Consider the following 23,521-nt stretch of genomic DNA (forward strand, 5'->3'; position numbering starts at 1 on the left):
CTGGCAATGCACTCATCATTCGCCATTAAACAGAACCACAGTCTTTCAAGACTTGAGGGTCATGGTAAAACATGGTGCCATGTTTTGGAACTGAGCAGGGACCCCAGATACACCCCAGAAGCCTGGATCTTTGAAGAGAACACGTTTCAGATTGCCAGGTCTGGTTAGCCATTTGGCATCTTTTTGCATGCCAACCCTAATCCCTGACCTAAGAGGCACAAGGAACTGCAAGCCTCCGGTATGCACTTCCTTAGAAAATCCTCTGGAAAAAATCACTCTGAAATTCAGCAGAATTTCACCTTAGTCCCAGTCTAAAACACGACTCAGAAATCCCGCGTTTGGGATTTCTCTGGGAATTATTCCCCCTTGTTTGTAGCAATAGTTATAACAAGATTTATTTTCGGGCCTTGTGGATGCTATCCAGTCGAAAGACGGAGTCCGGAAGCCATGTGTGATTTATTTCGGTTTTCCAGTGAAAGGCTCAGCCAATACATGATTCTGGAGATTGTATTCACAAATCTTCACTTGTATGTTTAAGGGATTTCTATCCTTTCCTGGTTTTTGTTCTTTGGCATCGTTTTTACATTCTTGCTTGTGTAGCTTACATTTTTACGCTCATTGATGTTGAGCGCAGTAATTATTTAATAATAAGGAAAAGTTAAATGCATTTACTTTGTTTATTTGTTCTGGCCCACCAGACATGTCAGAAATGCCTTATCGGTCTTTCGGCTATATTGGCGTCCCGTTGTTCTCAAAAACGTGCCAACAGTAAACAAGCTCTCTGTTCTTTGAACAATATTAACAAACCACAGATTTGCATGAGCCAGAAACAGCATCATTACTCTTACAAAAAATCAGCTGTGAAGCAAGTTTTAGAACAAAATAATAATGACTGCAAAACATGCTGTGAATCTTCTTTGCATTGTGTGTGTGTGCATGTGCGTCTCTCTGTGTGTGTGAGAGTGTGTGTAGGGGAAGGGGGAACCGGAAACAATGTATAATATTTCCATGCATTACATTTTAGATGGCAGGTGAGTTGCTTCAGCAGCTAGTTTGCTGTGCATGTCTGTAAATTTGGTTTAAGGCAAGTGCTTGTTCTCAGAATCCCAGTACATGCAAACATGGATAGCTCAGCAGAAACTGGACCTGTTGTACATCCATTGTGAGTGTGTTTTTCCTCCAAGCAGTCACTGGACCTTAACTTTTCCAGATTGGAATATCCTATCAGAACTAAGGCCCCACCATGCTGATCTACCATTGTTTTTTTAATTGAATTTTATTTCATTTTTATTTTGTTGCTTTAAACCTTCTGTTGCAACAAGAGAGGTTATTCCAGCACTAAATCAGTAACTGCTGGTGAACATGTTCAATTAGTTTGCCAAGGCAAGGGGAAAATGAATTACAGCCAGATCCTTTCATAGGCATCATAAGAATGGCCAAAACATTATATCAGTTCCCCCATCAACTTGGGTTCAAATAATCAAAACCATGAACCAGTGCACAGAAACACTTGCTTAGCTGGAACTGGAGTCACTTCATGCTCAAAGATGCTCAGCAGTACTATCCATAGAATCATGAAAGTCCATCTTTGATTTTAAACACTTTATTTTTCTTCTTTCAGATCACAAGCTACATGCCTCGGCTAAAACATCTTTCCAAACTGACACCTGGCTCATTTTCAGACGTCACACCTCAGGAGTGGATTAAGAAGCGTCTTTTTTTACGAGCGGAGCCAACCCTTCGATAGAACGCAGTGCGATAATTCCAGTCATTCCATGGGAGTGACACCAGCGCTAACAGGGGGAACGAGAGCTGCGAACTTGTGCAGCAGGCTGCTGGCTGTGCATGGCTTCTGTCATTATGCTAGTTTTATGACGTGCCAAGTCTTTGATCCAAAGTATACAGCGCGTGTACCACAAGGGCTCTACCGATTTTAATGCATTCAAGTGCAATACTTTTTTTTAAAAATCAGTTAAATTGTGTGACAAGCCTAAAAAAAAAAAAGTTATTGCAACGGTATTAATATGAACTGCATGCTAGGCGTCAATTGTTTCACTGCTATTTCATATATTTAATTCATTCATTCATTTTTTTTTTTACTAGGAGGGAGATGAGAGATAAAATTAAAAATCCTGCAGCACAAATAAAGTAAAGAAAAAAAGCATCTCAACAGCATAGTCATAACTAGCAGTTCACAGCTAACTGCGTTCCTGGATGAGAGAAAACCAAATGTTGCTTTGCACTGCAAACACACCAGGCGACCACCTTGTTTTAAGCCCACCGCAAACCGAGAAACACATTCCCTGCCCCCGAAACCGCACCGAAGGGCTTCCCTTCCCGTCCTTAAAAGCAGCAGAGAAATGAGCGCCTCACCTGGAGCAGCGCGCGCGTAGCGGGAGTCCGGTCCTCTATTCAGCGAGACCGAGCGGGCATGACTGCGCGGAGCCGCCGGAGAGACGCTGGCTTTCTGGAGGCTGCGTTCGGCAGATGTTTCTCCAGCGTGAGAGAGCCTGCCCTCTCCCCGTCCCGTTTCCCACATCCCTGCTGGACCGACGCCACCTTCAATTACCGCCGAGTGGAAAAGACACACAGATAAGGACAGCGTTCAAAAAAAATGGATGGGAGACTTTTTTTTTTCCTTCTTTTTTTAGAGCAGAAGGAAAATAGTACCAATGATGGCAGTTGTGTTACATCCAGTTTTTTTTAGATTTTTTTTTCTGTACTCCCAGCATACCAAGAGAGTGTGGGGGTTCCTGGAATCAGGAATATGGTCAGTTTCAACCGACAGCTGTGTTGGATGGTCGTTATATTTGACTGCTTGCCTTGTATTGTGAATCTGAGGGGGGGGGGGGGTGATTGTGCTTAGTTTGAGTCTTTGAGCCAGCTGCAGTCTGTTCTCCCTGGAAATGTGAGGGGGAACAAGATGCATCCATGTCTGTTTAAGGTAAAGAAATATTTGGACATTCGGCACGGGTACTGGGTCCAATCTGTTAATGTTCCCACCGAAAAGAACAGTGCCCTTTCCTCAGCCATTCCAAATTGGCACATTCTCTCCATGCTACACACACACAAAACTAATCATTATCATTCGTGCTGGCATCACTTTCTCAAAACAATTTGCTGGTTTGTTTCCCTTTTCTTAGAAATTCAAATGCAGATCACTGTCCGGATCAGGATTGAACGTCTGGGGTCTGTTACAAACAGCACCATTCTTGCATGTTTTTATTTCTGATAACTAGTGACGAAAGAGAGCAGTGTGTCTTCCGAACTGTGACTTACTGTACCATAATTCTTAGTTTAAAGTGGTGCAGTCATGGAGAGATACAAGCATGGATACTGAGGTGGAACCTATAAAAATCGGCCCGTGGGTCTTAAATGCATTCACAACTTGATATCCATTGCTGACTTGTTAGCACCATAGTGTAAGTATATAATTCTATTCGGTATGCTACAATTACTCGGGTAGCCACCCATGACTGAACGTAAAGATAGAAGGTCCCGACCCTTACGTTTCTAGATCTAATCTGGAGCTTGCTGATTAACCTGGCCAGGAACCCCTTTGTGTGACTGCTTACAGCGCCCATACTCCAGGGAAAGGAGGCCAGCCTTTCAGTGCAGTGTCTGTGCAGCTCAGGTACTGAGTGTGATGGAAGAGATGCTGGCAGCAAACATATTTGTGGGCGAGGGAGGGGGGGGGGGGTTGTTCTGGAGCACAGGATGCTACAATAATAAGACAGTTAAAATTTAGCAATTATTACAGTTATAATGTTACAAATATACAATTGTGTACTGTATTCCAAATTTGGGAGGGGAAGAAGGAATAATAAAATTGTTCAAAATAAATTATCCATCATATTTGCTCATAGGTGCTTTATGAAGTGATAATGCCATGACTGGAAGTCAAGATCAAAACAAAGAAAGTTGATTGGCTTACATGTTTAAAAAGGTAAAACTACACTGATTAGGCCATCACAATATACAATGTTACACTGACCATTGAAAGCACAAATAAAATGCATTGCAATCTCACCATAAAGCGAGGAAGTGCAACATATTCTAATGTCCACCCAATGCATCACATAAGTCTCAGGCTTGGGCCTGCTTTCGTTCACATGCAGGTAAAACTTGTCTGCTTGCTGTGACGCACACAACATTTTCCTACCGCAGTATCCTGGATGTTGAACCTGCATGAGGATTACACCTGCTTGGTTCACTCCGTCCGTTTTTAAGTCTAATGCTCTGACTGGAACGATATGACACCTGGTGTGCATTTGCTAGACAAAACAATTTAATGACCGGTTTTAAAAAGACAATGCCGTCTGTGTTTTATCAACGCGTGACGTTTTGCCGGGCCCAGACGAAGTGCTGATCCAGGAGCAGCGTGTTGCGTGCACCGCACTTCTCCCCAGAATGTGCCGTTTGTTTTGTGTGGATAGTGAATTTAGTACGCTATATGCTATAATTATCTGGACACCCCTTGATCTGGGGCTGTTTTTCATGGTTTGGGCTAGGCCCCTCTGTTCCAGTGAAGGAAAATCTTAATGCTACAGCATACAATCACATTCTAGACATATGTCCACAATTCTGTGCTTCCCCGATAGTTTGGGGAAGGCCCTTTCATGTTTCAGCATGATAATGCCCCCAGGGCACAAAGAAAGGTCCATATAGAAATGGTTTTGTCGAGAACGGTGTGGAAGAACTTGACTAGCCTGCACAAAGTCCAGACCTCAACCCCATCCATCACCTTTGGGATCAACTGGAAAGTCAAATGAGAGCCAGGCTTAATCGCCCAATCAGTGCTCGACCTCACTGATGCTCTTCTGAGTGAATGGAAGCAAATCCCTGCAGCAATGCTCCAACATCTAGTGTAAAGCCTTTCCCGAAGAGTGGAGGAGGTTATAGCAGCAAAGGGTGGACCAACTCCATATTAATGCTCGTAATTCTGGATGAGATGTTGGATGTCTGGTGTCCACATATTTTTGGCCATGTAGAGTACCTCCTGGAGAGGGAACTTAACAGAAATGAAGTTATGGAAGATAAAAACAGTCCTTTAGCTGGAGAGTTAAGTCCCAAAGAGTTAAAAGTTTTCCCTTTTCCCCTCTTACAGTCTCCTGTGCGTGGCGGTACGTTGCTACTGAAGACGCTTTGATTAAATAGACAGGTGCAGCTCGTGAATTCAAAAGAGCTTTTGGAGATGCTGATCGCTTATCCGCCTGTGGAAGCCTCCGCCTCCGCAGATTCATCTGGAAACCGGCGGCTCGGGACCTCGGGGGGAAGCGGATTGGACCTCGCCTGCATCAGATAGCGGAAAATCAGGGAATCACAGGAGCCCTTCATAAATAACCTGAACGAAAGAGAAGCTCACCTGCGCGACGGTTGGCTTCGCGGTGACAGAGGGGAAGCCTCCGTCACGGTGATTTACGGCGTTTGGTCGGCAGGCGGAGCGCGGCGCCCATGCCAGGAGGACCGGAGCCTCGCCGAGGCTGTCAGAACCTCCTGCCTTCCAGACTCTCCGTGGTAAAGATTCTCCGGCTGACAAGAGTCTGGCAGCCAAGCCCCCAGCTTGATGAATGTCCAATCGGAGGTCAGCCTCCTTGTTACTAATACAGTCTTCAGCAAAAACCCCGTTGTGGAAAATCTCGGTCAGAGGGAGTCCTCTTGCTACGGAGACTGGGGCGAACGTCCAGGCTCAGGAGAAAGTTCCACTGAGCTGGAGGCCTTGAGGCGGAGAGGAGATGAGAAGAGCCTCGAGCCTGGATACAGAGGGCACTTACAGCTCATACGGCCCTCTGCATCCAGCGTGGATAATAGCGTTGGTAGGCAAAGTTCCACTGCTGGGGACTGGCATGTCCAGTTGGTCCTGGTCCAATCTGTGCAGGGATCTTACCTACCTTGATTTTCTGCAGACATGTGCATGCACACACACACACACACACACACACACACACACAAACACACACTCTTACACTCACACATGCACACACATTTACACACACACACACACATATGCAGACACAAGCATACATGCATTCACTTACACACGCAGAAACAGACAGATAGGCACACAAACATGTAGAACACCCACTGCATACACTCAGACAGACATAAATATACATTGATCTATCTAATATAATATCACAAAAGTAAAGGTATTCAGTGTTAAGTATTTTATTCCTATATAAGTGTTATTTCATAGCATCCTTGGTCACTAGCTAGACATCTAGCCCACATGTATTACATTTTCAAACTGAATTAGGTTTTTTTTAATGATGCAAACGATTGTTAGGAGAGCACCAGCTGTCTAAATTACACTTAAAAAGCAACGCAGGCATTTTTGATGAGCGGTGGTTTATGTTTTGTCCAGAACCCAAACTTTGTAATATACACAATATAGACAGTAAAATGTGCTTACTTAAGTAAACTGTTTTGCTTTACACAAACATTTTCCAACCTCCATAAGGAGGTTTGATGCTGTTTTTAATTTGAGTCAAAGTTCCGATAAAATCACCTGCCAAATGATACGTTTGCGAAAGGTTTTCGCAAGTTTGGCTGGCATCTGATTGGTCAAATTGCCCAGTATTTTTGCTGATGCAAAGTCATGTGGCTGAAAAATGCTTAACCCTTTCCTGGCTGATCATTAACAGTAAGTACACAAGGTAAATGTCTGTGAGGACTCTCATGATCACAGAAAAAATTCATTCAGCCATTGGAACATAATTCACAATGTAATCACGTGTAGGGGCAATATCTGAAACCCAAGCCCATTTTGGGTAATGTCCCCCAAAATATCTCCACTGTGGTTGCTGTTCCGCTCGTAGTTCCGAATGGGAGCACATTTCACGATACAAGTGTGACCTTTAACCCTTAGTCTGTCTACATGGCTGTGGGTATAAAGCTCTAACAGTCCTCAACAGTACTGTATTCCACAATACTGCCTTCATAGTGCTGTCCTCAAAGGACCCCCTCCATGAATGTGAACCCAGCTTTTTTCCCCAACTGTGAAGCTACATAACATAGAGGGAGATCTTTGTGTGTTTTATGGGGTAAATGAACAATAAATCAAGAATAAACAACGTAAAAATCATTACAGAATTTTTTTTTTTTTTACATGAGTACATAATTTTTTCTGGCCATTTTTGACGCAGTTTCTGAAACGTTATGAAAGTCCTGGAAGGCGTATTTAGCAAAAAAAAAAAAAAAATTAACAGCAGATTTTTCCATGAGTTGGTGTGAGGTGTGCGTCCCTCACTTTGAAATCGCCTCATCTTTTAGTAATCTAACTTTAACCCCTTAGCGCACAAGCCAAATCTTGCCAATCCTTGCCCATTTAGGGGGTGCCCTATTTAATGCTTTATAACTCCAGATGTGAACCACAGAGACTTGAAAAATGGCTTAAATGAAGCAAGACATTTGTACAATGTACAATACTAATGCAGATTAGTTTATATTCATAATTTTGGAAGAAATAAAGTGCCACAAATGCAATTGTTTTGACAAAAAATCAAAAATGAATTTGCACTTTTTAAGTTTGCAATGAAATACTGAGAGATTGCAGGTTAAACTATACATGTGCTAGATCAAAAACTTGTTGACCACAAGTTCATAAAATCTAAGGGTGGATATGTAAAACTACTATAGATGTATGAAGCAAAAACTAAGCAGTGTACCCAGGGTCTCCAAATCTATCCAAAATGTCTAAATTATGCATTGCTGTAAATCATAACATATCCACGTATTTCACTACAAATCAACTATTTTGACTCGAGAAAATCACTGTTGCATAATTTTCAAGTGGGAATTACAAGCTTTCAGTCAGTACAGTGGTCTAAAATATCTAAGGGTCCAGAAACATATCCAAAATTGAATAAAATGCTTTTTGTTCATTATAAAGCATATAAATTAGCCCCTTATGAAGGTTTAAGATGGAACATTGCTATCAGATTAAAAAATAATGCAAAAATATTGTCACACAATGCGGTACAGTACCTAAATGTGCAATAATTAACTCTAGTATGTATTTCTATACTCTGTGCTCTCGTATGTTTTCTTGTATGGGGACGGGACATGAAAATTTTCAACCGTCCACCACGTTTTGGCAATGTTCCAACTCTTAGGTCATCACTGTTGAATGCTTCACAAACACTACAGTCCTAACTAACGCTTACATTAGTGTGAAATATCCACATTATATAATACCATTATTTAAAGACTCAATTTCAAAAATAACGTATATAACCGAAGTATTTTGAGAAGTAATGCATAGCAATGAATGAAATCTTATCTATGTTCAGTAGATGGAGACAGAGACAGTAAATACATGATACTGTTCTATTTGCTTCTGTTTTGCTCCAGAAAACGATGTCAGCTAGGTCTATCACCAAACAAATGGCTTAGCTATGCTCAGAAGTCCTCAATAATAATGGTATTTTCCAAGAATTTACGAAAAATCATTGACAACGTTTTGTTAGCAGCGTCTTTGTTTTACTGCTACCACAGAGTAATTGAATGTGATAAGACCATTTTCGTTTAGGCTGACCTATAAAACGCTATTCCAAAAGCAGAATTAGACATGTTATACATCGTTAGAAAGCTTATACTCTCACCTACTGAATAAATGAATTGTCAATCAAGCCAGACTGTACTAAAAAGGGCGACGACGCCGTAAACAACAGGTGTGGTATTACCCACAGCTATTTTGGAAGATACCCAGGCGTCACAAATGCGCGTACATTTCCCGGATTGTCCAAGTCAATATATCACCACGCAGTCTCAAAAGGGACATCTCTACACGTAAAACCAACAGTAAGGTTGTATATTTATTCAATATTTAGTCCCAGATGTTGACTGGGATGATATAAATGACATGGTATCTTTTAAAAAAACTCTCGTTTATTTTGTTATTCAGTGAGCAGCGTTTTCACTGCTGTATAGGCATATCTTAGGGCTATTGTCGTGTTTATCTTGTAGCTATGACGGAATATGATTTTTTAGTCATGAAAGAATATTTTTATGAATGCCAAGATAGACAATATTGTCCATTATGTCAAGGGTGGGGGGTGTTTTGTAGATGAGACTGCAGGGAGGGGGTGCGTGTTAAATGAACGACCGGAGCGACAATGGTGGGGCTGCGAAACTCCGTTTTCGGCATAGTTGTCGTGTATCGTCTACTAATGAAACTGAAACAACGCATTTCTGTGTTTCTCACACTTTGGTTGCAGTAGCACCGAATGTTTGAGTTTAGTAATCCCTAAGTAGACCACTAGGGGCTTTGCGCTAAGAGGTTAAGTTCCGCGCTGAGTAAGGCACTGCCACAGCCAATCATCCTAGGTGGCAACGGGTTCTAATCCCCGGCCATAGAAAGGATAAGCACGAGGGCTTAACGTTTAGCACAGGAGACGAGCGCGATGCTTTGCTACAGCGGGCCTCCGGTCGATAGGGAGGATTAAGAGTTTCCATGGAAGCAAGCGGAGGGATGTTCCTGGACAAGGGTGCCGGGGAACACAGCCTCGGAGCAGGGGGATCCCCCTTTCCCTGGCTCAGCAGCTGTGGGGAAAAAGGGGGGGGGGGGGGCAGGGTGGAGCTTTTGGGAGGAAAATCATTCGGGGTCCCATGCCAGGAAACACCCCCCCACCCCCCACCCACACACACACAGCCCAGGGGGCTCCTGCTGCAATATCTGGCCTTAACCACGGCAACGCAGCCCACAACACAGGCTGTGTTCGAAGACAACATGAGGAGTTGTCCCCCTCCTCCTCCTCCTCCCCCACCCCCGCCCCCAGTTTTCCCGGTTTCCTTTTTAGCAGTAGTGGGACGCACAACCATGTTAAATTAATTTGTAAAACGGCCAAGCTGAGTTTGCACTGCCCTCTGAGAACCAAGTCTCAGAACACGGGGAGAGGAGGATTCTGAATCAGACCAAACTAATCAACCTAGCAGGAGGGCATGCGGTTATTGGGAATAAGTGCCTGCGTTGAATTCAGTCTTTCCTGGAGCTGGAGTGGTTTTCCCAAACTCAATTTTGAGTATTACCTCATAACAACGACATATTGCAATTCATACATTAATAAAAAGAACACTTGTCAATGCCAAATGTATATGTAGTTCTCATACTGTTCTGAGATATTTTGAAGTGGCAAATGAACAAAAAAAAAAAATGAATGACATATGTCGGGGGGGGTGAGTGGGGGGTTGCTGCAGAGTGCCATTAACTTCTTAAAAACTATGAAATTTAGTTTAAATGAATCCATACCGGGCATTTTATTTAGATGAATCTGCTCTTTTCCCCCTACTGGTGGGACGGGGAGCAAATAAACAACTGAACACACGGCAACAGCATTCCCGCTTTCAGTAACCAGGTAACCAGTTACCACCCAAGAATACAGTGAGATTTTATGGAATAATTCAGCACGGATCATACTGAACATCAACAATACACACGCAAAAAATACAGAAAATGTTTCATCCATAATCACGTGAGGGGAATTATCTCCCTGATGTGTTTGGTTAAGAAAAGGTCAGCAGAGAGTTTATTTATTTAAAGTCTATTTTTATCTGACTGTTTACACACTACCCTCTTACTTTCTCCTCACTGGGGATAAAATAGATTGTTACTTAGTGAATACCCAGGAGGGTATTGCACTGTATTGTAACAAGCACTGGGGGAAAAAAAGAAAAAAAAAAAACATTTAATTCCTCATACTTGAAAACTCAAAACGCCTTTCATTGCATGCTCTTTCCCTCATATTGAGATGAAAGGCAGTTTTTAAAGGGTTGTCTTAAAATAAGGTCAGAAGTATGCCAAATTACTTGTCAAAGAGATTAACATGTTAACACATTATATAACTCTGTTTTACAGAAATTGTCCTCTGGAGCATGCAGGTTGTCTGCATAGTTGAAATGAGAATATGATGATTTAAATGATGCAGAACACTATGACGCATTCTGGATATTGATTTTACTTTTCTGTTCGACTGCTTTCTAAGAATTTTTAGTTGCGTAACCGCCATAGAAGTTAAAGTTACGTTTGATGCAAGGATACTCAACAACGGCATACGCATGACATTAACCCTATTGCCTTCAGAAAGAATGAATTCCCCTTGAACCTTTTCACATTTTTTTTCCATATTGTCCTTCAACACAAACACATTTGATGCAAAAAGTTATCCAACTTTTTTTTCAAAAATGAAAGACATTACTCAACATTACTTTGTAGCTAGGGCTTTGGCGGCTACTTCTGCTCGGAGTCTTCTCAGGTATGCCTGTATGAGTTTTGCACATTTATATTTTGGAATATTGCGTCCATTCCATCACAAAAATGTACTTCAACTCTGCCAGGTTATATGTGTTGATGGTCAGCAATTTTAAGGTCATACCGCAGATTTTCAGTTGGATTTAAGTCTGGGCTTTGGCTGGGCCATTCCAGAATTCTGGTCATCTACTTTTTAAGTTGTTCCTTTCTAGTTTCTGCTGAGCGCTTTGAGTCATTCTGCTGTTGGAACATGAAACTTGACCCTAAATGTAAAATCTCTTGTGGCCTAAAACAGGATATCAAGGATTTGCTTACATTTGTCTCCATCCATCGTGCCCTTGATGGCAACAAGTTCCCCGGTCCCTCTTGAAAAACAGCCACATAGCATGATCTTGGGAGTGTCTAGGTTGTGCCATATTTTTTTCCATTTTGTTACAACTTCACAGTGCTCCCAGGAGGATTCAAACTTTTGCCAATCTTTTCATAACCTTCTACTTCTTTCCACATAACTTGATCTCAAAGCTCCACGGACAGCTCCTCGGCCTTCATGACTGTGTGACTAAACAAATCCGCTGCTTCTGTTGCGAGACCTCACAGAATCGGCGATACTTATCTCATTAAGCAGTCGAGGTCGGGCGCGTTCCAAGTCAACAAAGGTGGGCCTCCTCAGCATATTCAGCCTGAGCTCTATGAATATGGAATACACTTGGCCCAATTTAGGTTGTTAATGCATGGCGGATTTGTGAGGGGTCCAAATTCTGTGGGCGCAACCGCCAATACCACTGAGGGGGTGAAGGGGTGAGGGGGCGGGGGGTCCGCAGAGTGAGAACATGCAGAAGCGCTCTGCGTTCCATCTCGAGGACCCACGCACTGCTGCGCACCCTCCAGAACTGACTCAGAGGACGCTGAAACATTTGAACGAATCTGGGATGTTAAAAAATAACAGTAAATAAAAAGATGAAGATATGAAACACTGTGGCGGCTGCCATTAGCCTGTCGTGATTTATGAAATGGTTAGGGCTTAATTGCGACGGCACTATGTATGATTTAAGGAGGCCGTTTGAAGTTATACTTAATAAAATTATAAACCGAGTCTAAAATATTGACTTGGTCCACAGATGTTTGACAGCCCCTGCCCCCCCTCAACCCCAGAAAATAAATGTTACAACATGTATGTTTTAATTTTTCATAGCCTAGGCAGAGTGGCCTTCTGAGTCATATTCAGAATCTCTGGTGAATCTAAATAAAATATTTACAATATTTAAAGTATTTACTTTCACATTGGCACACGCGTTCGTTCCTTTTTTAAACTATTTATTCAATTAGAGAGCTGCAGCACTGCCCAAGAGAACCGTTCTGCCGATCCTCAGTGTTGTATTGTGAGCTTGCCACTTGAATGTTGTAGCCGGATAAGTGGTAATTACCATTAAGTCTGGCGAGATGTCATTGAACAGTTCTTTCCCTGTATGCTCTCAACTTCAGCAGAAATATTGTTTAATGGTGCATTTGTGCAACCTCATATCCTCAGACAAACCTCACTGGATTTTGTGCACAGTGGATCGCACTCCAAAAATATATTTTAAAAAAGGAGTGCAGACTTTACGTACAGCTTTGAGGAGACTCATATGGTGTAAAAAAAAACTAGTTTTAAATACGGTTTTCAAATGGCAACTAGTGCTGTTCTCCGGGGGGAAAATACCTTATTTCAATGAATCCTTTATAGTTAACATTACATAGCTAAATGATTTTCATCCAAGTTCAAAGCTCTTCAAAAGCTCTTTTTAAAGTATTTGAAAAAGAACCTGTGATTGGTTATACAAACCAAACACAAATAAAGCTTGTACGCCAGATTTAAAATTCCTTGGCATGCATAACTCAAGATTTATTTTCTTATATTGTTACCTTTTAGTGCTCGTGCTACAACCACATGCTAATGGTACAGATTTTAGGAATAAACACACTAAGCTTCAAAGAGTGGGCAGTCAAACTGACCTTACAGTAAATGTTTTTTTTCCAAAGAAATTAGGAGGGAATTCTTTAGAAAACGATTTGGAGTGAATATGTGCATTCAGGAATACATAGTCTACTACAAACTGGAAGCAAGCTTTTCTACATAAAAAAAAAAAAAGAGCAGAGTTAACATCTGGTGCAGGAAAACAAGTTTGTCATCGTTTTTGAAGTTTTATTACAAAGAACAGTAATATTTTAAGACAATTAAGACTGTTGAGATCAGTTTAAATAAGACGCTGGATCAAATTAATAAACTACTTTTTTACATGGCTAGTTTTCAAAATTTTTCAACAGAGATAACATGTGGCAATGTTATTGTGAAGTCTGGAAGACCATTGTGGTTTTGATATTCAATGAAAGGGTTTGTAGATTTAAGGTAACTCAAATAATTAAAATAATGTCCTCCAGTGTGATGGCTTTTAGTCCTGTGATAGAAGTCAGCTTGCATTATTTACATTGTTGAATGTAATTTTGCAGGGGTTGAATTTTTACCTTAAGAAATGCCTGCCTTTCGAAAAAAATTGAATATGTAACAAAGAGGATTCCCCCAAACTCTTGCTCCCCCTGAGCATCCTTGAAAAGGTTTTCTTTTTGTCTCTAAGGGCGTCTCCTCAGTGGCCGGGGCGCCGGCTGTGGGATCTCATTGGCTGTGTTGTTGATGAGGTCACACCCATGGGTCAGGCAGACGCCAGGGACCCCAGGCTGCCCAGAGTGGCCCCGCTGTCCGGGCGGACCTGCGTGGCCCCGATCTCCTTGGCGACCGGGCTGCCCATCGAAAGCCCTGCCAGGTCTTCCCCGCTTGCCTGGTAATTGGGGTGTGAGAAAATAACAAAATGATTAAAACAATACAACTCAAATTAATCAAGGTGTTTCAGTTTCATTAAGATTTTCACATCACAATATATCCTACACATCCAGGATGTCAGTTATTTGTTGCAACACTGTTTATGTTTCCAAGTAAAACAAACTGTTTTGGACAAAACATTACCATCATAAAAAGACATGAAATCTGCCAAATATTACTGCTAACACTATCCAGTAGCTCTTGTGTTCTTTGACAGTTTCTACAAGAACAAAATCAAGAGCAGGAATTATGCAGAACAAGGCTGTTCTTCCCTGTTATCTGCACTTCCTGGCTGAGCAAGAATGGAAGAAGCCATAGGGCCCTACGTTACCAGTCAGGGTGCAACTGTCAAATGCTAGTGGTAACTCAAGGTGCTGGCAGATGTCAGTAATATGGTGACACCAGGCTTTAGAGAAATTACCACGGCTGTAAAAGAGGCTGGCTTGATAGGAATAATTAACTGCAACTGTGGGTGTGAAGAGGATTTGGTTTCATGATTGCCTCATTTCTTTCCCTTAAAAAACAGCGAGTTAGCACAACAGCCAACTGTTAATATTGTTAAGCCCGCAGAGCGAGCGCATTATGACTCTATAAACCATTAGTCGTCATATCGGCACTCATAATTTTCATGTTCATACTTGTTTCCCCATAAAAAAAGATATGTTTTCCATTTATATGCCAATGCATTCATATGTGCAGTGCATTCACAGCACCACTAAAATAGCACAATGAGTTAGCATTTGCAATTTAACCTGGTCTGGGTTGGTTTAAAACTCAAACACATTGTTGACCACCAAACATGCACGGTGTTGCATATTTCAAGTGACACTCCCCCTCCTGCGACTTCCCAACCCATGCTGAAGCAAACGGGTTTACTGCAGGTCACAAAACTACCAAACCTGGCATAAGCCACAAATATTCCATTTTCAGGAGACAAAACTAGCAATTCCACTTGCGCCCAGCCACAGTTGTGCTTACCTTGTCATGAAAATAGGGCCCATTAGAGCTTACTTCTCTTCTTTTATTCTGCTGTATAGATTCCTACAAGGATCAAGCCAGACATCTATAAACAGCGTATGACTGTATGAGAAATTCCAGGGCTGTAGTATTAGGAGCATTACCAAGCTGTTACATTATGACAGATTCCCAAGCTGTGATTGTCTAGGAAGATACATAAGCTGAGTCATGTATAACATTACCTAGCGATGGTTTATGAAGAATCCAGACCTGTGTCTAGGACAGATACCCAAAGCTTGTGTTATGAAATTCCCTAGGCCTGGTTGACTAGTAAGGAGACAGAATTACCATAGAGCCTGTGACTGGTACATTAGTAATGGAAGCAGAATTACCCATAGAGCCTGTGACTGGTACTTAGTAATGGAAGCAGAATTACCCATAGAGCCTGTGACTGGTACATTAGTAATAGAAGCAGAATTACCATAGAGCTGTGATTGGTACATTAGTAATGGAAGCAGAATTACCCATGGAGCCTGTGACTGGTACATTAGTAATGGAAGCAGAATTACCCATAGAGCCTGTGATTGGTACATTAGTAATGGAAGCAGAATTACCCATAGAGCCTGTGATTGGTACATTAGTAATGGAAGCAGAATTACCCATAGAGCCTGTGATTGGTACATTAGTAATGGAAGCAGAATTACCCATAGAGCCTGTGATGGTACATTAGTAATGGAAGCAGAATTACCCATAGAGCCTGTGATTGGTACATTAGTAATGGAAGCAGAATTACCCATAGAGCCTGTGATGGTACATTAGTAATGGAAGCAGAATTACCCATAGAGCCTGTGATTGGTACATTAGTAATGGAAGCAGAATTACCCATAGAGCCTGTGACTGGTACATTAGTAATGGAAGCAGAATTACCCATAGAGCCTGTGATTGGTACATTAGTAATGGAAGCAGAATTACCCATAGAGCCTGTGATTGGTACATTAGTAATGGAAGCAGAATTACCCATAGAGCCTGTGATTGGTACATTAGTAATGGAAGCAGAATTACCCATAGAGCCTGTGACTGGTACATTAGTAATGGAAGCAGAATTACCCATAGAGCCTGTGATTGGTACATTAGTAATGGAAGCAGAATTACCCATAGAGCCTGTGACTGGTACATTAGTAATGGAAGCAGAATTACCCATAGAGCCTGTGACTGGTACATTAGTAATGGAAGCAGAATTACCCATAGAGCCTGTGATTGGTACATTAGTAATGGAAGCAGAATTACCCATAGAGCCTGTGATTGGTACATTAGTAATGGAAGCAGAATTACCCATAGAGCCTGTGACTGGTACATTAGTAATGGAAGCAGAATTACCCATAGAGCCTGTGATTGGTACATTAGTAATGGAAGCAGAATTACCCATAGAGCCTGTGATTGGTACATTAGTAATAGAAGCAGAATTACCCATGGAGCCTGTGATTGGTACATTAGTAATGGAAGCAGAATTACTCATAGAGCCTGTGATTGGTACATTAGTAATAGAAGCAGAATTACCCATAGAGCCTGTGACTGGTACATTAGTAATGGAAGCAGAATTACCCATAGAGCCTGTGACTGGTACATTAGTAATAGAAGCAGAATTACCCATAGAGCCTTGGTTTCCCATGTGGCCAGGTAGTCCATGGCCTTTAGCTCCTTTGTCCCCTCGCTCTCCTCGATCGCCTGAGAAGCAGACATGATATCCAATTAAAAAGCCGCCTCAGTTTGGACCCACCCACCAACTCCCCCCAGGTGCATACCCCCAAGGTAGGAGACTGCAAGTTTTTTCATAAAAAGACAAGTCCAGACTTCACATTCTTGGTATTAAGAAACACCCCGATACACATTGCATTTGATAAACGGCCACCATGTGCATCCTTGAGATCATCTCTGAAAACGTGATTAAGACGGCTTGTAAACAGTACCGGCTTTAACTGGTTTGGCACAAGGATGGGGCTGTATCAGTGATGTCACAATGACCCCCTGAACAATTCGCTAGAGTGGGCATAACCGCATAATCACATCACGATATGTGGCTCAAGCACATCGACATTCTGCCTTCCTGACTGAGCCACATATTGTGATCACTAATGATCGTGTTCTTTTCTTTCACTGCAAACAGTTTTATTTTTTTTCCCCAAAGCTTTCACTTTATTAAACAGATGTCATTAATTGCGTTTGTTATTTATTTTTAAAATGTTGCTTTGAAAAAAAGTGCCAAAGCTGAACAACTGCACAACAGAACAACAAACAAGTCCATAATGCAACGGTCTGCTTTTATCCCCCACCATGCAAAATGAGGGTGTGCCAGTTTACCAAATGTGAGTAAGATACTTTATTGCGCATGATGAAATTTGTGTTTTTACAAGTGCTTCTTAAATCTGGACCTTTGAGGGTTTACCGTGAGAGCGGAGGAGAACATGAGGAACAGACGTACAAAAACAGATATCGGGGGACCTGGGATTTACATGGGTCTGTCTGCCATTTCTACAGTTCTGAGCTTTTGAGCTCCACAGAAAGCTTTTAAGTTCCTGTCAGTTCATTGGTTTTATCACTTAGAACTTCCTAAAAACTGGGATTACACCAAGATTTTAAACTTTTGAATTTTTTCTAAACTACACACATCAAAAGAATGATAAATGCAACCTTCATTTGTACTGTATAAAACTAATTTGACAGAAAAAATGTCAGTTAGAGCCCTGTAATTCTCATGTGACTATCTCCCACTGAAAAGAGGAGAACGTTAATCTGAGACCAGCGATGTAGGATTACACAGTCAGAACAGACACATTTTATGTCCTTAGTTTTCACAGATAGTGTGTGTATTGCAGTAATGTGTGTGTACCAGAGCATGTGTTTCCAGCAAAAAGCAGAAATCATGCAGCGTTTTATTATGCTCATATGGTACGGGCCTGTTCTGGACATAAATAAGCCGTTATTGTTTGGCTGTTTTCTGTACTGATGCTTCTACCCCTGCTGAGCGATATTTGGTGAAAATAATTCAGTGCAGCACCCCTTGCAAAGAAGCTGTCACGCTTGGCAGAGCACTATGAAGAGATGAGAAATAATTTTATAAAAATGATTTTATATTTATGCTCAGAGGAGATTTGTAGTGGGGTGGGTGGATAGAGAAGCATAGCTAGAGTGACAGTTTTGGCACAGATGAAGAGACAGGATGAAACTCACTATTTTGTGCGACTACGTAACAAATATATTAACACCATAACATGGTAAGGAGACCTAATTACTGGGAAAGTACTTGACACTCAATGCACTAGAGACATTGCATGTGATCTGCAGACCAGCTGATATGTCACACAGGTATAGGCTCACCTGGCGCTCCTTGCCTTCCAGGGTCCCCTGCTTCACCATAGAATCCCTGCTGTCCGACTTCCCCTTCCACACCATCAGTTCCTGGGTCACCCTGAACCACCCCAGAGAGAGAGACACACTGAGCCACCCAGAGAGAGGGACACACTGAGCCACCCAGAGAGAGGGACACACTGAGCCACTCAGAGAGAGAGACACACTGAGTCACCAAGAGAGAGAGAGACACACTGAGTCACCCAGAGAGAGAGACACACTGAGCCACCCAGAGAGAGGGACACACTGAGCCACCCAGAGAGAGGGACACACTGAGCCACCCAGAGAGAGGGACACACTGAGCCACCCAGAGAGAGAGACACACTGAGGCACCCAGAGAGAGACACACACTGAGCCACCCAGAGAGAGAGAGACACTGAGGCACCCAGAGAGAGAGACACACTGAGCCACCCAGAGAGAGAGACACACTGAGCCACCCAGAGAGAGGACACACTGAGCCACCCAGAGAGACGACAACACTGAGCCACCCAGAGAGAGGGACACACTGAGCCACCCAGAGAGGGGGACACACTGAGCCACCCAGAGAGGGGTCATCTCACACCACTGCCAGGTTTCGGAAGGACTGCTTGTCTGTATTACATACTCACTCCCCCCCGCCCCCTCCCCCCCCCACTTGCATTTTCCTCAATAAACAACCCAGCTTTGCATGCACTGTTCTGAAGAGAATCTCAATAATAATATTACTCAAATTATTCATTTCTTTGGAGGGCTTGAGTGTTTTTTTTTTTTGGGAGTCTAAGGTCCAAAGGCTGAAGTTTTTACAGTAAAAAAAAAACATTTACATTTTTATGGCCCCTTTTTACATCGTAGTCCCTTTTAAGTCTGTAGGTTTTCTGAACCTTTCTGAGCCTTGGCTAGCTCCCCAGCATAGCATGTTTAAAGAACCTGAGAGAAAGGTCATCCTTGTGCAATAAATCCGTTTCACTGGAAGAGAGGAGGAACCGAGCCCAAGGCCTGCTCGACACACATCGAGCACCGCGCCACACCACATTGTGGGGCTCCGTGACCCCTCCCCCTTCGCTCCTCCTTCCCCTCCCCTCCTCTCACTTGTGCTCCCAGAGATGTGGAAACTGTGAATGTTCCCATTCCAGCCTACACTGCCAAACACTTTCAGCATTCAGCTTTCCCCCTGAAGCACTCTGCACTGTGCGGCCATTTCGCTTGGCTGTAGAGGAGAGAGCAATAACGTATGGCGTTTTGGAGCACCCCCCTAACCCCCACCCCCGCCACCCACATGTTCCAGGGGGAAAGGCCCCGATAGCTAATGATGCTGAAAATGACGGTTCTCTAGCCCGTACATGTGCCTGTTCTGTTGACACAGAGAAGTTTTCCCCTAGTAAAAGAACTTTAAATAGCGAGAAACAGCTAACTTCACATAAAGAGATTATTTAAAGTGTGTTTCCACATGGACCACAGCTAATGTTGGAGGCTTGTTTGCCTTAGGAAAGCTGAGAAGTCAAATTGATTTTAGCTGTCTGTTGTGTTGAATTGCATAGTGCTCAGCTGCATCAATTGCATCCAATATGCTGCTTAGGTGTAAGAGTGGCTGGGTTGCATTCATCAATTTTGCTTTGAAAACATTTTTAACAAGCTCTCCAGCCTCTTCATTTTGAAATATTTGATTCACTTTTAGAAATTAATTAAATTATGTTTTAGCCCCAAGTTACTCATTTGGTAGTAAGAGTGGAAATGTTCTTTAATATGGATTGAAGCGAGACCTCCATTGGAGCTGTATATACAGAGTTGTATCATGTATCACTTGGCCTCAGTGACTTGGGAGTGTGGGAGTAATATTTCCATAAAACACAACACATATAAAATAATGAAGAAGGATACAGGAACTGCACAGAAAATCTATCATGTGGGGGCAGAACATTCTGGAGCAGAGGTTCCCAACCCTGTTCCTGGAGATCTACCATCCTGTATATCTGTATTTCACCTCTAATTTGGCACCCCTGATTCTACTAGCAGCTCAATGAGATCTCTAGCTGTTTAAATAGGTGTGCTTTGTTAGAGTAAGAATGAAAACCCAACAGGGCAGTAGATCTCCAGGAACAGGGCTGAGAACCACTGTACTGGATACTAATGAGAGTCAAGGAAAGGAGAGAGCTGGGCTCCAAGCAAAAATAACAAAGGTGGGATTTCAGCCTTTTTCTCTTGCCAGAACTCTTCATGGTCCTCTGACCGTGACTGGATTTTGGGCTCTGAAACAGGGGAACTCACAGTTGGTCCGGGGGGGCCCTTTTGTCCCGGCGGGCCGGGGGCGCCCATGGGCACGTCCCCGTACAGCGGGCACACGGCGGCGCACGTCCTCTTGATGGAGTTGGCGAAGGTGGACATCTGCTCCAGGACCACCCGCTTGCAGACCTCGATCACGTGCTGGGCTGGAAGAGTGGGACCCTGCGGTGGAGAAACGCCCAAACGGGACGGGTCACGGGCTCGTCGAACGGCACCAGAGCGCAGCACGACCCGCAGGGGGAAGGTTCTGCCCTTTGGCCCGTAGAGGAACAGCAGCGTTAAGCATTTACAGCTGCGCAGAACAAATGCGCCCTGTCACTCACAGAAAATAAAACCTGTTTACAGGGCATTTATGGCACCACAGCGACGATGGTGCACTTTATATTCTCAGCAACCCAAGAACTGCCACTTGTTCCAGCTTTCTCTTGGATACCACGCTAATTATCACACAGGCTACGCAGGTCTTGGTCTGTGATTTCTGGGTTCGGATCGACCAGTGCCAAGTGCCCATGGTAAGAGTCCACTGGCGCAAAAGTTCGTTCAGTAAGCGTGTCATTACCGCTTAACCTGCCTCTGACCCCAGCCTGGTGAGTCTTATTGGTCAGTACCTCTGAGCCTGCCTCTGACCCCAGCCTGGTGAGTCTTATTGGTCATTACCTCTGAACCTGTCTGTCACCACAGCCTGAGGATCTTATTGGCATGTCCTTTTGACCTGTCAACCCAAAGCCTGGTTCCAGCTTCTCTGGATACCTCGCCTAGTTTAACCCAGCTAGAGTTTGGTCTTATTGGTTTCACCCTGAGCCAGTGCTGTAAGAGTCCAGGCGCAGTTTTTATTGGTCATTACCGCTTAACCTGCCTCTGACCCCAGCCTGGTGAGTCTTATTGGTCAGTACCTCTGAGCCTGCCTCTGACCCCAGCCTGGTGAGTCTTATTGGTCAGTACCTCTGAGCCTGTCTGTGACCCCAGCCTGGTGAGTCTTATTGGTCAGTACCTCTGAGCCTGTCTGTGACCCCAGCCTGGTGAGTCTTATTGGTCATTACCTCTGAGCCTGTCTGTAACCCCAGTCCAGTGAGTCTTATTGGTCATTACCTCTTAGCCTGTCTGGAGTTTCCCTCGCTGCCCAAGCCACAGTGAATCATTTTCTCTCATCACATGAGGGGATCCCCAAATCAAAGCTATGGACCTGCAGCAGGTTATAATGGTACTCACAGGTGGGCCTGGGGGCCCCTGGAATCCCGCTGGCCCCCCGTCTCCTCGGACACCTTTGCTCCCGACGGGGCCTGAGCGGCCCGGCTCCCCCGCAGAGCCCCTCTTTCCCCGGAGCCCCTCCACACCCCGATCCCCACTGTCTCCTTCCTGGGCACAGGAAAAATGCAAAGAACCTTCAGCTGTAATCGGTCTCATTATTCTAACAGCTGCGTTTCGCAGCTTACAGCACCGGGGCTATTCCCCGTCGCCATGACACCACATGCCCCTCCCACCGGCACCCCAGTCCTTACTCTTGGGTTTGATCTGTCTATTTCAGGGTGTTTAGCTCAAAGAGAAGGCTGCTCATAGCAGTACACTCCATTACAAATGAACATCTCATGCTTGATTCATACTGTAATTAATACAGAAGATACCAGGTGTTTTTAAATAAAACACAAATGAAGAGTACCAATCAGCCGTGTTTATGCAATGGAAAAGGTGAGAGCCAATCAGATCTCTCGAAATGCCTCACCTGTCCCTTCGGTCCCTTCATGCCCGTCTCACCCTGTGGAAAGAGGAACCACATGAATCCAAAGAAACAGCCACATAAAAACACATAACAGGAACAGAGTATATCAGCCATTTTGGCTCACTTGTTATGCACAAACTAGCCAGTATCCAACACGGCACCAAGCCTGCAGGAGAACATTCCAGTGACTAACTGCATTATCTGGCAAACTACAGGGCTTCACAAACCCAAAACGGCATCACATAATCCACACTATAGATATAGCTACAGGTATATTCAAATACCAATATACATTAATGAATAAAATAACAAAATTGAATTACCTTTTCACCTTTAACACCTTGGATTCCTTGAAGACCCGGATTACCCTGTATAACGCAGTAGGAAAAAGTGCATTACTGTACATTCTGTGTGAGATGGCCTCTTATTAGTTTTTCAGGCGCTTGATTAAAATTCAAGAATGCATGTGTGCACGTGTGTGGGTGTGTCCATGTGTGTGGAGGAGGGGGACAAAATGTGTGTTCATAATTAGTGCTTCCCCTGAGCTCCTGGCCTCTCCTGTGATGCACAGTTAATGTCAAACAAACAGGTTTCTGAAAAGCAGTCAGTGGGTTTGTTTGCTCAAACAGCCACCCCTCTACCACCAGCACAACACAGCTAACCTACCCCTGGACCCCTCACCACACCAGCACGACACACAGCACACCTGCCCCTGACCTGGACCCCTCTACCACCAGCACAACACAGCCAACCTACCCCTGGACCTGGACCCCTCTACCACCAGCACAGCACAGCTAACCTGCCCCTGGACCCCTCTACCACCAGCACAACACAGCCAACCTACCCCTGGACCTGGACCCCTCTACCACCAGCACAACACAGCTAACCTGCCCCTGGACCTGGACCCCTCTACCACCAGCACAACACAGCCAACCTGCCCCTGGACCTGGACCCCTCTACCACCAGCACAACACAGCTAACCAGACCCTGGAGAGCCACTGTTCTTTTCATCATCCAAGCCTTCTAACCATCAACCACCAACTTTTCATTGAAATGCTAACAGAACTAAGTGGCCAGTAGG

At 43.6% G+C, this 23,521-nt stretch overlaps 1 protein-coding gene across 1 annotated transcript in view; it reads right to left on the reverse strand.

Annotated features, from left to right (window-relative positions):
• Positions 1 to 23,521, reverse strand: part of col21a1 (collagen, type XXI, alpha 1) — a 107,695-nt gene that overhangs the window by 56,350 nt on the left and 27,824 nt on the right. Inside the window, exons 23-30 of the mRNA XM_064318171.1 lie at positions 22,764 to 22,808; positions 22,444 to 22,476; positions 21,933 to 22,079; positions 20,709 to 20,885; positions 18,435 to 18,525; positions 16,707 to 16,784; positions 13,861 to 14,061; positions 2,374 to 2,607 (exon numbers count right to left, since the gene is read on the reverse strand). Coding sequence (XP_064174241.1) covers positions 2,374 to 2,607; positions 13,861 to 14,061; positions 16,707 to 16,784; positions 18,435 to 18,525; positions 20,709 to 20,885; positions 21,933 to 22,079; positions 22,444 to 22,476; positions 22,764 to 22,808 — 1,006 coding nt within the window. The remainder of the gene's footprint in view (positions 1 to 2,373; positions 2,608 to 13,860; positions 14,062 to 16,706; positions 16,785 to 18,434; positions 18,526 to 20,708; positions 20,886 to 21,932; positions 22,080 to 22,443; positions 22,477 to 22,763; positions 22,809 to 23,521) is intronic.

The sequence above is a fragment of the Anguilla rostrata genome, chromosome 18 (assembly GCF_018555375.3).
Source record: "Anguilla rostrata isolate EN2019 chromosome 18, ASM1855537v3, whole genome shotgun sequence".
Classification (NCBI taxonomy): domain Eukaryota; kingdom Metazoa; phylum Chordata; class Actinopteri; order Anguilliformes; family Anguillidae; genus Anguilla; species Anguilla rostrata.